Source organism: Olea europaea, chromosome 4 (genome assembly GCF_002742605.1).
Source record: "Olea europaea var. sylvestris chromosome 4, O_europaea_v1, whole genome shotgun sequence".
Classification (NCBI taxonomy): domain Eukaryota; kingdom Viridiplantae; phylum Streptophyta; class Magnoliopsida; order Lamiales; family Oleaceae; genus Olea; species Olea europaea.
In genome coordinates, this window is record NC_036240.1 from 2,356,381 (window position 1) to 2,370,310 (window position 13,930).

The 13,930-nt window shown below is 32.1% G+C and overlaps 2 protein-coding genes across 2 annotated transcripts; one reads left to right on the forward strand and one right to left on the reverse strand.

Annotated features, from left to right (window-relative positions):
• Positions 1–5,842: 5,842 nt before the first annotated feature.
• On the reverse strand, positions 5,843–7,096 carry LOC111394040 (citrate-binding protein-like). Its single transcript, XM_023019827.1, has 2 exons — positions 6,692–7,096; positions 5,843–6,265 (listed from the first exon to the last, which is right to left on the reverse strand). Exons 1-2 carry the CDS (start codon positions 6,968–6,970, stop codon positions 5,882–5,884), a joined length of 663 nt encoding a protein of 220 aa, XP_022875595.1. The 5' UTR covers positions 6,971–7,096; the 3' UTR covers positions 5,843–5,881.
• A 3,853-nt stretch (positions 7,097–10,949) lies between these two features.
• LOC111393261 (thioredoxin Y1, chloroplastic-like) lies at positions 10,950–13,922 on the forward strand. Its single transcript, XM_023018709.1, has 4 exons — positions 10,950–11,182; positions 11,598–11,686; positions 12,004–12,181; positions 13,486–13,922. Exons 1-4 carry the CDS (start codon positions 11,012–11,014, stop codon positions 13,549–13,551), a joined length of 504 nt encoding a protein of 167 aa, XP_022874477.1. The 5' UTR covers positions 10,950–11,011; the 3' UTR covers positions 13,552–13,922.
• The last annotated feature ends 8 nt before the right edge of the window (positions 13,923–13,930 follow it).

Below are 13,930 nucleotides of genomic sequence, written 5' to 3' on the forward strand. Positions count from 1 at the left end.
CTTCGTCAGTTTCCTTCTTGCTAAACGTTGCACAAATTCTAGAGTATGATGAAGAAGTAGAATTTTCTATACACAATAGAAGAAAATTAATAATAAAAGGAGTCGTACGTGAGTTTGTGGTTTGTGGAGAGTAGGGTTTGCATTTATATACTATCATACTAATACTATTATTATGGGCTAATGGTAAGTGGGTTAGCCGGCTGAGTCATGTAGATGTAATGGGGGGATTTTGTTTTGGGCTAGATAGAAAAGTAGTGTAAAGCCCAATAATCAATTCAATTTATTTATTTATTTTTCAGCGGGTAATCGGTTCGGTTTCGGTTCGACGGCATAAATACCATACCCGCACCACCACGAACCGGTTCATTAAAATAAAAACCATATCCGCCCCATTGCACCATCGGTTCGATTTTTTTCGCCCCATTCGGTTCGGTTAACCGCGATTTTCGATTTTGACGGTTCAAATTGCCATCCTTATGTTTACCATAATTGTGAGCCTACATGACATATATATAACAAGTTGATGCATGAGTTAATAAGAAATTACCATATTAATACATCAAATAATCACATATCATTTATATGCCAAGCAAGATAACTGTTGTAGTGGATGACTATGAATAACATTAATCTTTTATTTTTTTCTTTTCTTTGTTCGCATGCCGCTAATGAAAATTTCCTGAGATCCATTTGAAGACTTGCTTTTAATTGTAAAAACATTTCATACGTTAAACTTTGAGTGTGTCGTGACATAAATAGATTTTTGGCTCTTATTGTGAATTTGATCAAGATATTTACTACCATCTAGTTAAAAAAGTGGTTAATTATATGAATTGATGCTAGATTTTGCCATATGTTACTACTTAATAACTGAATTTAAAAATGCATCTCAATAATCACTGACCTTTGCTAATTGCCACTACTTTATAACTGAATTTAAAAATATATCACAATCATCACTGAACTTTGCTAAGTGTTACTACTTCATAATTGAACTAAAAAATATACCTCAATGGTCACTGAACTATGCATTGTGTTACCCATCCATCATTTAAATGGAAAAATCCTTTAAATTTAACGAACGACATTGACTTGAGTGATGGATTCGTAACACGGTGCATATTTTAGCAACCATTAAAATACATTTTTAAGTTAAGTTATTATGTAGTAACAATTTCTTTTTTCTTCAAATCGATCTCAGTAAAAAAAGAAATTAAAGAAAATGAAGGTAAAAAAGTTGAAAAATCAAATCGACCTTAGTTACATTAATACTAATTCGATCATTTTTGTAATTTTTTCTGTTATTTTCTTTCAGTGTTCCTACTGTTTCTCTTTCAATCTTTACATGAAGGTTAAGATACGGTGAACTGATACCAGTTGATCTAAAAATCAAACGTACTTTTCATAGTGATGGAGACTATATATCGAATAAACATATTTTTTTCCTTTCCTTTTCTTTATTTTCTTTTTTTACAAAGGTTGATTTAAGGAAAACAAAAATTATTACTATTTAATAACTGAATTTAAAAATGTATCTTAATAGTCACTAAATTTCGTCAAGTGTTACTACTTCATAACTGAACTAAAAAATATATTTCAATCATCACTAAACTATGCACCGTATCACTTATCCATCACTTCAGTTGACGCCGTTTGTTGAAGTTAACTGATTTTTCCATTTGAGTGATGAATGAGTAACACGATGCATAGTACAGTGACTATTGAGATACATTTTTAAGTTCATTTATGAAGTAGTAGCACCTGGCAAAATTTAGTGACCATTGAGATACAATTTTAAATTCATTTATTGAGTGATAACATATGGCAAAATTCAGTAACCATTCATGTAATTAACTTGAAAAGTAGTATTCTTTGTTGTTATAGCTTAACAATTGTATGCACTCAACTAATGGTCATGTATTTAGTCATTTAGTGTGCCAACTTAATGAAATGTCGAGTTGCTTATGCACAAGTTTGATCAACTCAATAAAATGCTCAAATTTGAGCGAGTATTAACTCAACCAACTCGACAAATTAAATTACATTTTTTCAACGAAAATAAGTGATGACCAATTAAAATGGTATTTTAGCCTTTAAATTTTTTTAACGAATAAATTAAACAAGAGCACTTTTCACGTTGATATTTGAAAGTCAGTTATTTGTAAAATTACTTTTTGTTTTAATAATTCATGGGACTGAAGGCCCAATAATTCTACTTCAAAATTCAGGGCACTTAAAGTCAATAATCTGACTTGTATCCAAGCCCACTAAAGAGAATTAAGACATGTTTTGAACTAGAAGTCAATAATCGCAATGCTGCCTCGCTAAAGTGCTGCTACACGTTGCAACACTTCTTCGCAACAGTCGGCATTGGTGTTGATAGTAGCACCGCAAATCGTAGCCTTAGGCGCTACGGACGATATAGTTCGACGCTACTGTTTGTCAAAATCCCGCAAGCGTACGAGTTCGTTGTACAAGTAATAATCGTGATGAGAGAGTTATCGTCCCACAGGGAATAATGATTAATTCGAGTATATTTGATATATTTAAATTCGTGTTTATAACCGAAAGACGATTGATGAATAACTAACTAATTTTTTTTTATAACTAAAACTTTTGGAATCAATGAAAATTGGTTTTTGAAAAAAAATCAAGTGTGTGAACGTATTGAATTTTCGACGCCATTGATCAATTCGTAGATCTAATTCTCAACCAATAATGGTTATCTTAATTCATGCAATTGCGACGATCGATAATTCCACTTTTATTTGTTATTATTTTCCAAGATATAATAAACCTATGATTACTATGAGACGATCCTAGTCCGAATTCATATGGCAAACATGCATTGACATTTAGGATTATCACATAAGATCGCACACGCCACAAATATTATTCTTAACATTTATTACCCTTGTGTTTCAATAATAATGTTCTACCTATCGTGAATTTTTCAACACTATGAATAATCAACTTATTGTTCTAGTGGTGCGCAAACATTAAAACAATACAAATAGACATATTACTGGATTTACAACACGAGTCAAGATAAAAATATAGATCTCGAATCAAAACTAAGAATTAAATAATTTTGTCATCCATCCAATTCATTAAATTATTTAGCCTAACATAATATTGGGATTAAACAAAGAAAAGTGGAAGGACATCTCTGAGAAATTGCTGAAACGCGATTAATTTCCAAATTATTTGCACAATTGAGGAATAATTGCACAAAAATTCAGCCAACTTTTCTATGTTTTCTGCTTCAATTCCAGCGTGTGTTTGTTGTGTAAATATATATATATAAAATTCAGCCGCCTTGTGTAATGTATGATCAATCCCCATGGCAGCCTTTTTCACTCCAAATACAGCCGTTTTCTGTGAGTTTTCTTCTTTTTTATTCTTCAAAATCAGCCCCTTTTTCCTTGCCTTCTTTCCTAGCAGCTTTGCCTTTTTTTTTTAATCTATTTGAAACCAATTCCCAAAGTAGGCTCCCACTTTCTGTGCATAAAAACATATATAGCAGCCAACTACCTTGTTTTGCTCCAAAAAGAATTCAATTGCTCATGAAATTAGCTTCCTGTGTATTTATATAATTCTCCACCCAGTTGCTATGTTTGATTCCCCAACGAACTCTATCTTTTGCCTCCTTTATGTGTCCTTGCAGCCGCCGTTTTCTGTAAGTTAATCTCCCCAGTTTTCGTCTCTTTTTGTATGTAGAAGAAAAGAAACTCCTTCAGCTCCTCCAAAGTGCTGCCCAATTATTTTCCCCTATGTTTCCCCAAGCTGCCCTCTTTTGTTGACTCATAAAAGAAGACAAATTTTGCTGGGTTATTTTCCAACTTTCTTTCCCCGCAGCTTGGCAGCCGTCCCCCTTTCTATATAATTCCCATATGTATTCTCTATCATTGAAATCAGCCCAAGAGGCCCACTTATACCACAATTTTCTCTAAGTCCTCAATTGTTTTAAATCATACAATTTAATCCTTAAACCCAATTAATTATGCAACCAATGCCTTTCTTTAGTTCAAGTCAAGTCCTTGAATTTTCAAAGTGTTGAATTTGATTCCCAAACTTTCCTTCCAATGGCCAATTTTTGCTCCGAACGAGTCCATCACTAAAAACAACAAAAAATTAAACCAAGTTAATTAGGAATTAATTAATTGACGACATAAAATTTTAACAAAACGGCTTAAATAAGTGCACAAATTGCACTTATCAGCTACCGCACTGCAGCTGCTGCGAATGGTGGCTTCGAAATGCTACCTCACATCAATGTTGCCCAATGGCCTCTTGACAGAACGGTGACGATGCCTACGATTACATAGAAAAATTGAGAAAATTAGGATTTGGGAGAAATTACAGGGCCATGCTTGCAATTTCAAATTAGGGGTCAATTTTGAAATGGCTGCGGTGGTGGTTGTGATGTTGTAACAAGTAGTGGTAGTGGTGGTGAACAGCTCCTGTAACCAATTATTTGGATAGTTGTAACCAATACATTTGTTAATTTGTTGTAGTTGTGATGTTGGCTAAGGTGGTGAGTTAGTGGTCGGGGCGGTTGTACGTTGGTTGTGGGTGAGATGGCGTGGGGTGGGATTTGTGACCAATTATTTTGGTTGATTATGATCAATAAATTGGTTAATTCGTGACTAATAAATAATATGTGACCAATAAATTGGATATTTTGTGATCAATATGACTAATGGCTTATGACCAATAAACAATACGTAACCAATGAAAAAGATAAATTATGATCAAAAAATAATTTGTGACCTAAAATATTGTTAATTTATGATCGATAATTTGATAATTTGTGATTGTAAAATAATTGTAACTTATAATATTTTTGTGATTTGTGGACGATAAATAAATTGTAACTTATAAATTTATAAATCGGTTCAACTTAAAATGTTGTTTAAAATTTATGTTCACAATTAATTTTAACTATATATTTTCTGGGATACACAACTTTTCAAGCACACATTCCATCAATTTAAATTTTTTTTTGATTTTTATCTAAATCGAACGGGATCATAATATCAAGTTGTTCAAGTATGGATTTCTGAGGAAAATTGGTAGCAACTTGATGTAGAAGCAAAGAGCAATTATATCTTAAATAGGGATTTTGACACCATGAGTCAACTCGTCGCTTGATTGAACGTGACAAGACAATGATTCTATCTTGTTTGGATAGAAGGGAAGATAAGTTTAAAGACTCAAAAAGTGTGAATTCGGGCTAGAGCTTTGCTAATTAAGGTATCTCAAAGTTTTGTGCAGAAAATTGATTGCAGTTTTAAGGGTTTAGGAATTTTGCATTTATCCTTTCATTTTTTAAATATAACTTCTTATACATTTATATGAATCAATGATCGTTTAGGTGTTTTAATTTGAACTCGGGTTCAAAATTTCAAATGAGTTCATTGATCTTGAGAATGGAGCAAATAAAATTTATACAATCTTGTTTAGCTAACACTTGAACCCTGTCTACATTTTTTCCTAGCCGAGTAAAGGGGGGTTGCGGAAGTTTAACTATTCTCGTAAAATTTGTCACATTTTATGATATGAATCCCAATGTAAATTGTGGTCGAAAGAAATTGACGTATCCAACTCTAAATTAATGCTTAGTTTATTGTTGTTCTACTAAATCTAGAACATATCGGACTCTTATCGGACACAAAACCTAAGGATTTTGGAACGTACAAAACCGACAAACCTTCCAAAGAAAGTGCTTGTGCTAAGAACCTTTTTACTTCTTATATATAAATGTAATATTCACAAAAGATAACTAATAGAGGGTATTCATATACATAATACATTACATATACTTTTGTTTCATGCTATTTTTCTTGATCACAATGTAATAAATCCACAGAGTTAATACTCATTTCTTGTATATTTTGATATTTTTCCATCTTGATTCCATATATTTGCTTGAATTTTCTGGTGCAGCATATACACCACACTTAAAATACAGGTCTCCTGGTCCTTGATCATTCACCGCATACTTTTTAACTCCATTGATGAAAACTGTGATCTTTCCTTCATCGACATCATGAATCACATTCAATCTAAACCACTTATCGTAAAGATCAGTTGCCACCACGTCGAATTTGTAGTATTTCATATCACCATCATAAATCCTCAGCTGTAAAGTTGTAGCTCCTTCACTTGCACCATGGATTTGCATTATTGTTACTCCAGAAGTTCCTTTCGGAACATATGCATAGCCTTCAAATTGCCAAATCCCAGATGAATAATCAAGGCCCTACGCATAAATTGAGAATGAGAAGAATTATCGTTCAGAATATAGAGTATGATGTTCTTAGTTGAAGTATCATACCTTCGCTGTAGCATGGATACTTCAACTAGAGTAGTGTGCTCATATTCGATATGTGTCGATACTGATACTCCGCGGAAACTCTATCATGAATATTTTTTTTTAAAAATATTTTATATTTTTAAATCAAAGTTATTAGTAAATATTAAATAGATACTTATATTTAAAAGATTTCAACCAAAAAAAATAATAACAAATATAAAACTAAATTTATACTATATAAATGAAAATTTTTAAAGAATTTTTTTAACATGTCAGTGACATGTCATCTCAGTAATTTCTTGAAAAGTCGTGTATTGACGTATCCGATACTTATCATGTCGAACACACATGTCCATGTCTATCATTGCCTACCTTAATGCGAACTTCTGTGCGGGGTCTGGTACCACTTCCAGATTGGAATGGCTTATCATTTGTATAAACCCAAAATTTTCTGACTCCACTTGCATCACTATATCTATCTGCAAGTGGTAAATTATATGGTTTTTGAAGAACAAAATTTCCATCGCTTAATGGCACTAAGGTGAAGCCATCTGTGGGATCAGCAGCACGAGCACATCGAAGATTAAAGCTTGTCGAAAAGCAAACAATCAGCAGAAGCAGAAGACAGTTAGAACTGGTAGAACCCTTCATATTAGCTGTTTGTGAATTGGAACTTGATAATGGGAGTTGCTATGCTTCAGTACTCAAAGATTTGGTGGTATATATAAAGGGCACATGTGACATATTCGAGCAGGTTAAGGACAAAACTAAATTCTGATGTATTATTTGTCCCTTTCATGTTAGAAATTTATGATGGATTTTAGTGTAGTAATCATATGAATGTTAATTTGTCCAAATTATCTACTATGGATAATAGATTTCTTATAAATAATATTAGCATGGAATGGACTCTTGAATTGTTTTACCTCATTGATTGCGACTTGATGATTATGATGCTATACTGCTACTATGTCACTTTCTTTCTAGTTTCTCTTTGGCAGTGACAAATTCCTGGAAATTAGCCAAACCAATAGAAACAAATCTATTCAACGAGGGAAAAAAAAAAAAAAAGGAGAGAGAGGGATTCTAACCCTCAATAGTTTTTTCTTAACTCGTACAACGGATTAGCAATTCGATGCATCTTTGTGAAAAAATCGATAGTTTCTTTTTTGGTTCGAAAATGAAACTAAAATTCAAATAGAAAAATATTAACAGTTTATAGAAGAATAAAAGATGATAATAACTAAAACGTTACAGATAAATATTTAATGAAATGGTTTAAAAATCATAGGCCCATATTGGCTTAAAATATGGCTGAAATTTCTTTTATTACTTTATTTTTGAACCTAAATGAATCGAAGGATGGACAAAACAGAGCAGACTCGCTAATTTAATACTTGAAGGAGTGGGTCTTATCTCTAAAGGATCCAAACCAAATAAAAGAGAGTTAAGCTATATTATCAGAGTGATTTTATCAAAATTGTGCCGGATTAACACTTGACAGCATTTCTTTGGTAGTTGACATGGCACAATTCTGATAAAATCGATATGGTAAAATGGCATAACTCAGTAAAAGAAGTAAAATTCCAGAATTATCTCTACGGAGAAAGCCGAGCATGGGTGTGTTTTAAGTTAAATTCTGATTCTTCTAAATTTGCATTTGCAGCGGTGGAGGAATGACAAGGCAAAGCTCTAGCTGCCTTTTATGAAGAATGTGTACTAGCTAATATGGCTGGATTGAGGATAAGTCATCAGCTTGGTTTCTCTAAGATATGGGATTCTTTGGCTACTTACCAGTACTTAAGAAGGAAACTTTGGTTTATTATTTATCATCTGGAAGAGAAGAGATTCATTACTGGACTACCAAGCTTGAAATTTCCTTTTTAAAACGTATGGCACCAAGGATGTAGCTCTGGAAGAAGCATTTTCATAAATTTAATGCAATTAATCTGCTCAAACAGGGGCCTTTGACAGGCTCTGTGACAGGGGCTGAGGTGTCATTTTTGGGTTTCCAAAATTCTTTTTGACTTCTCAAAAGTCACGCCAAACATGCCCTAAAATATCAAAACAGATTTCATTGACTCGACTTCCCTCTCAATAGATTATATGAAAAATTTAATCTAGTTAATGCATGCTCTTAAAGTATGGCTCGCAAAGCCTAATATTTTCAAGCCTAGAATGATATTGAATTCTATTCTCCTATCAAATTTGTGACCATCTATTTTGAATAGGATTGATCTCCTGTCCAATCGATGAGGTGGCAATATCACATCTTACCACCTTACTTGTGGTCAAGATAACTCTGCCCACGATGAATTGGAGATTAATCCTACTACTTTGAATCCAGATAAATCAAAGATTGCTTAAAATCTAATGTATCAATTAATCCAAATTGATCTTAAATACGAGTTCAAATTTGTAAAGGTAAAATGTAATTTGTCTAATTTGCATAGACTTTTTTTTTTTTTTTTTTTTTGTTTAATCAAAATCTTTATAATATTATACGGGTTGTACCAATTACGACTTGACTTAATAATTTTATATATCTTCAATATAAGAGCTGCAGTGTACAACTCATGAACACTTTCTTTTTTTTTTTTTTTTTATCGTGAATTAGAAATTCCATTCGAGTGAGAGTATATTTACGCGTGTTACTTCTTAGAAAAGCAATATATAATATTGCAGATAAATTATCTCTTAATAGACACTCTAAAGTAAGGTATCTTCTATTCTTTAAGCGTCAAATTTCTTCTTTGTTATCCTTTTCCATACGCCACAACCACGTACGTTATCATTTGGGAAATTTGCAGATGGTGTCCTGAAGTTATTAAAAATATAGCAAATAGGTCCCCCAAACTTTTTCTCCCTTTTTATTAGGTGGCAATTCCCAACCTTGCACTTGAGTCCTCACTAGACGATCAACTTTTTACTTTAAGGCTAAAATAATCACATCACAGTTTTTTAACCCCTAGACTACATTTTAATTGCGTGAAAGGTCACAAACTTTACTCATTATGACATTTATATCTCAAACATTTTTTTTACCTTAACTCAAATTGTTTCAGTTATGATTTATCTTAAAATTTTTCTTTATGATTGAGTAAAAAGATTCATTTGCTCATTGTATTTTTGAATATGCAAAATATAATAATAATAATAATAATAATAATAATAATAATAATAATAATAATAATAATAATAATAATAATAATAATAATAATGCGATTAAATATTTGACTTTGATTTTAAAGCACATTAATAATATTTTTGAAAGAAAATCATAATTAATGACAAGATTGTTTGATTAATAAAATGTTGAAAATAAGAATTTGATCAAGAAAAAAGTTAAGGATATAAGTGTGATCAAATTTTTAATTTTTTTTCCCTTCCCCTTTTATTGTCTGAATATTTAGGAGTAAAGACCATTCCAATGTCTCATTTCACCATGCATAAATTAAACCAACATGCACTTCCGAGGTTGAGGGCGGGGGAGTTGGTAGGACACGTATGCAAGAAGGAAGTTTGAGAATGATATAAATGGCTAAAATATCATCTGCTTTATATTATTATCAATCAAATAAAAAGTTATTTTATGTATCGTTCCTTGTATCTCCTATTATTGGTGGGGTATATTTAGTGTGTGATTGAGCCACATTATTTTAAAAGAATGTATTTTGAAATACTAGATTGATGGAGAATAAATAATTAAAAAATGAGGAAACTTTTAGATTTATGTGTAATATTATTTTATTGAAGAATACGTTATTGAAATGATATTAAATCACTGTTTAAGAATGTATTTTTTGAAAGAATACGGCTCAACCAGGTAGTGTTTTTATAAAAATAAAAAAATTATTGTGGTGTGAATATAACAACTCTCACTTTAATTAAAAGGTCAATTTTTAAGGAAAAAAAAACTGGAGGACAAATTTACCTTTATCTTTAATTGATCAAAACATAAAAGGAAAGAAAAGAAAAGAAAAGAAAACACTAAGTGGTATGATCATCCGTCGATTAGTTTTCATACAATTAAAGATAAGACTAAGAGTCTGTTTGGTTTGGATTAAAATTCGATTTTAATCTAAATTAAAGTCAAGCAATCAATAGTAATCACACCTTTCATAGGTTTTACAACTTTTCAGCTACACATTTCAAAAAATTCTATAACAATCTATTAAAAAAATCTAATTTAATCACCACCAAACACTTGTAAATTATTTTCAAATAACAATTAGGTAAAATTAGACTAGAGTTCTCAAATTTTGGAGCATGTTATCATTCGTCATACATAACATGCGAGAATGAACATTTTTTGTGGTAGTATTATAAGATCGAGAAGTTGGATGCTATAACTGAAATGTTCGGGATATACTAAACTTATGAAAAAAGGTTGGAAATTGTCGGAAGAATTTACCCAAGAAATAACGGTATAATTGTAAAGTAGGAACTCGAGTGTTACCAAACAAATGTTCAAGACCTTTACTGATTAGATTGAGGACTCACGTGTTACATTGTTAATAGTTTGATGACCTCCATTGTAATCTTTTCTTTTTGACTTTCAGTTGTCTTTGCTCTCACGTCACGTGACTCCACTGTTCCTATTAATCTCTGTTTTTCTTCTGGCCTTTCTTCCCCACACTGCCCTACCTCCACCTTTCTTTCGTCTCTCTCACTGTCTCTCTCTTTGTAACAATGGCGACAACAGTAGCGGCGGGAGTTCATGGAAATGGCGCAATAGCCTCATCAAAATCTGTAAATTCATTAAGAAAGCTTTCTCACTTGTCATCTCTTCAATTTCCTACTCAACTTCGGAGTTTTACGATTCGAAACCAAACCTTCAAATCCAAGCCAACGCTTCATCTGGTAATTATTATTATTGTGAAAAATAGGAATAAATTATCGACATTTTAGTGATGTTTTGATTTTGGTCTGTATAGTTTGAATTGAATGCTGATTATGATTTAAGGAACAGTACTCTTTTTTAAGTAAAATTGAGTAAATGGAGCAATTCCGAATATTGGGAAATCAAGTATAAAATATTAAAATTTTGAATGCAATAATTCCTTGTTTTATATAAGAAATTTCTTGTCTTAGACGGTAGACTCCGATTTCTCCGTATTCATTTTTTTATGTACGCATTTTGAGCTTTGATTTAGAGCAGCAGTGGACTACGACTAGACTTTCAGACTTAGTAATATCTCCATAAATGTTTGAGCTTCCTCTGTATCATACTTTGATAAATTTTGTATTTAAGTCTGATTAATGTTTTTATGATCAGGTTGAAGCGAAACAACAAACTTTATCATCTTTTGTTGATGTGTTAGAGAATTCAGATAGACCAGTATTGGTTGACTTCTTTGCTACTTGGTAAGGTCTCTTTTATTAATACGACTCCCATTCCTAGCCTTTGTAAATGAGAAGCAGTATTGTGCTTATTATCTTATGTTTCATTAAATGGTTATCTCTTTAGTTTCTTAGGCTGCTTCAATAAAGCTATGAGTTAATCATTACCTCAAGTTTGGCTAAGCTTTGCTTTAAGTACCTTATTGTCACTGAACATATGGATAACAAAGAGTTACTTTTATTGAAAGTAACTCTTATTTTACTAAGTTGACCAAATTATTTATTTTAGGTTAGCCAAACATGCATCTTATGCAATCTAATCTGGCTATTGTATTTTGTAGGTGTGGTCCTTGCCAATTCATGGTTCCTATTCTGGAACAAGTCAGTGCTTTGATGAAGGATAAGATCCAAATATTGAAAATTGATACGGAGGAGAATCACAGCATTGCAGACAAGTATAGAATAGAGGCTTTGCCAACTTTCATTTTGTTCAAGGACGGGAAACCATGCGACCGCTTTGTAAGTAATTACAGAACTTTTTCAAAAGTTAGTCCAACATTTTGAAGCACTTCTATGGCAACATTATCTTGCAAGCGAGAGATTGAACCACTGGTACTCCTGAGTGGGTGACGTGTCTGTGTATCATACTTATCAGACACCAACCTTGAACAATTATCAGTATGCAGAGTCCTATATGTTATAAATCTTTAAAATTTGTCACATTTGAGGAACACTTCCTTGGGCATGCCTCAAGAAGAGGTCCAACTCACCATGTGCGTGTCCTATATTGTTATATACTTAGTAGTTCTAATATGCGAAGAACATGAACTTAACTGAGGGTCCTGATTTCTAAAATTTGGAGTATGAAATCAGGAATTTTAATTATTGGTATGTTCATGTCAATATTGTTACACAACACTGTACGCATTTTTCTTTTCTAGCGGCAGTTATATATAGTACACCACAAAGTTATGTTAGTACCACTGCAAAATCAAAGCTAAACGAATTAATGTTTTTTTGAAAAGTTAAAGTATAGAAGTAAAGAAATGATATGTAAGTATACAATTTCAAAGAATTCAAATGACGTGCCTGTGCTTCTTAGGCAATAGAACACCTATAACGTGGCTTTTGAATAGATGTAATAGAAATCCAATAAAGGTTTGAAATTTTTTTTATTTTCGCCCATGATCTATACCATATAAAAGGGGAGATAGCCATTTTCTTAGAACTTTTATTATGGCATTTGAGTTGATGTAATAGAAACACAAGTTGATGACTTCTACCATCTAGAATTAATTGATTTGATTCCAGGTCTCTCTCTTTTAACATTTTATTGTTCTGAAATGAATTTCAGTGCTAAAAAATATCACCCTTCTAGTTACTAGTGTATGCTTCATGCCCTAAATCTTTCAGACTATACCAAGTATGTAGATATCCTAGTCCATACACGCCTCTCTGTCAAACGAAGTGATTAAAAGAGATGAAGGTATGTGTGTATTGTGTTCCTCGTAATGATTAATGAGAGATCTCACGAAACCAAAAAGGGTTGTGCCATTTTTGGGAGGGGGGAAATTGGATACTATTAAATCGTTTTAAGGAAAAAAGAAGCAAAAATCTTGTTCATTAGAATATCTACTTTTGTCGAGGACTACATACAAAACCTGCAAGCATGTTATTGTTCATTGTAAAATTTATATGGCGTCATCACATATTTTTGGTTTGGATCGCAATTTTGCATCATGAATTTTTGTGATTAGTTTTTTATGCCAATTTTGTTGATGGATTAATGACCAATTCTTCTCCTCACATCAATCAATTTTCAGGAAGGTGCAATGGCTGCGGAGAAGCTCATCCAACGTATTGAGACATCACTGAAAGTTGAGCAATAGTTGCAGTGTGCCTCCCAATTTGATGTGATTTAACAATTCAAAAGATCATATAGGATGATAATCACCATCTCAATAAGTTGATGCTGTTGTGTCTCAAAATGCGGCAAGTATAGTTGTTTCATTTCACTAATGTACAAATCAGATGGAAGTATTGGGTTTAAAATGATCTTATCTGCTACAGATCATTATATTGTTTGAATTTGTAATGCAAGTATGATGAAAAACAATTTCAAGTCAAAATTATTTTAGACATGCACAATACATTACTCTTAGTGTTGTTTCATTAACTCCCTTGAACCGGTCTGAATTTAGTACTCTCTGTTGAAAACACTGTTAGCCACTTGAATTATGATGTTTTACTTTGTAGCCAACTTTTTTT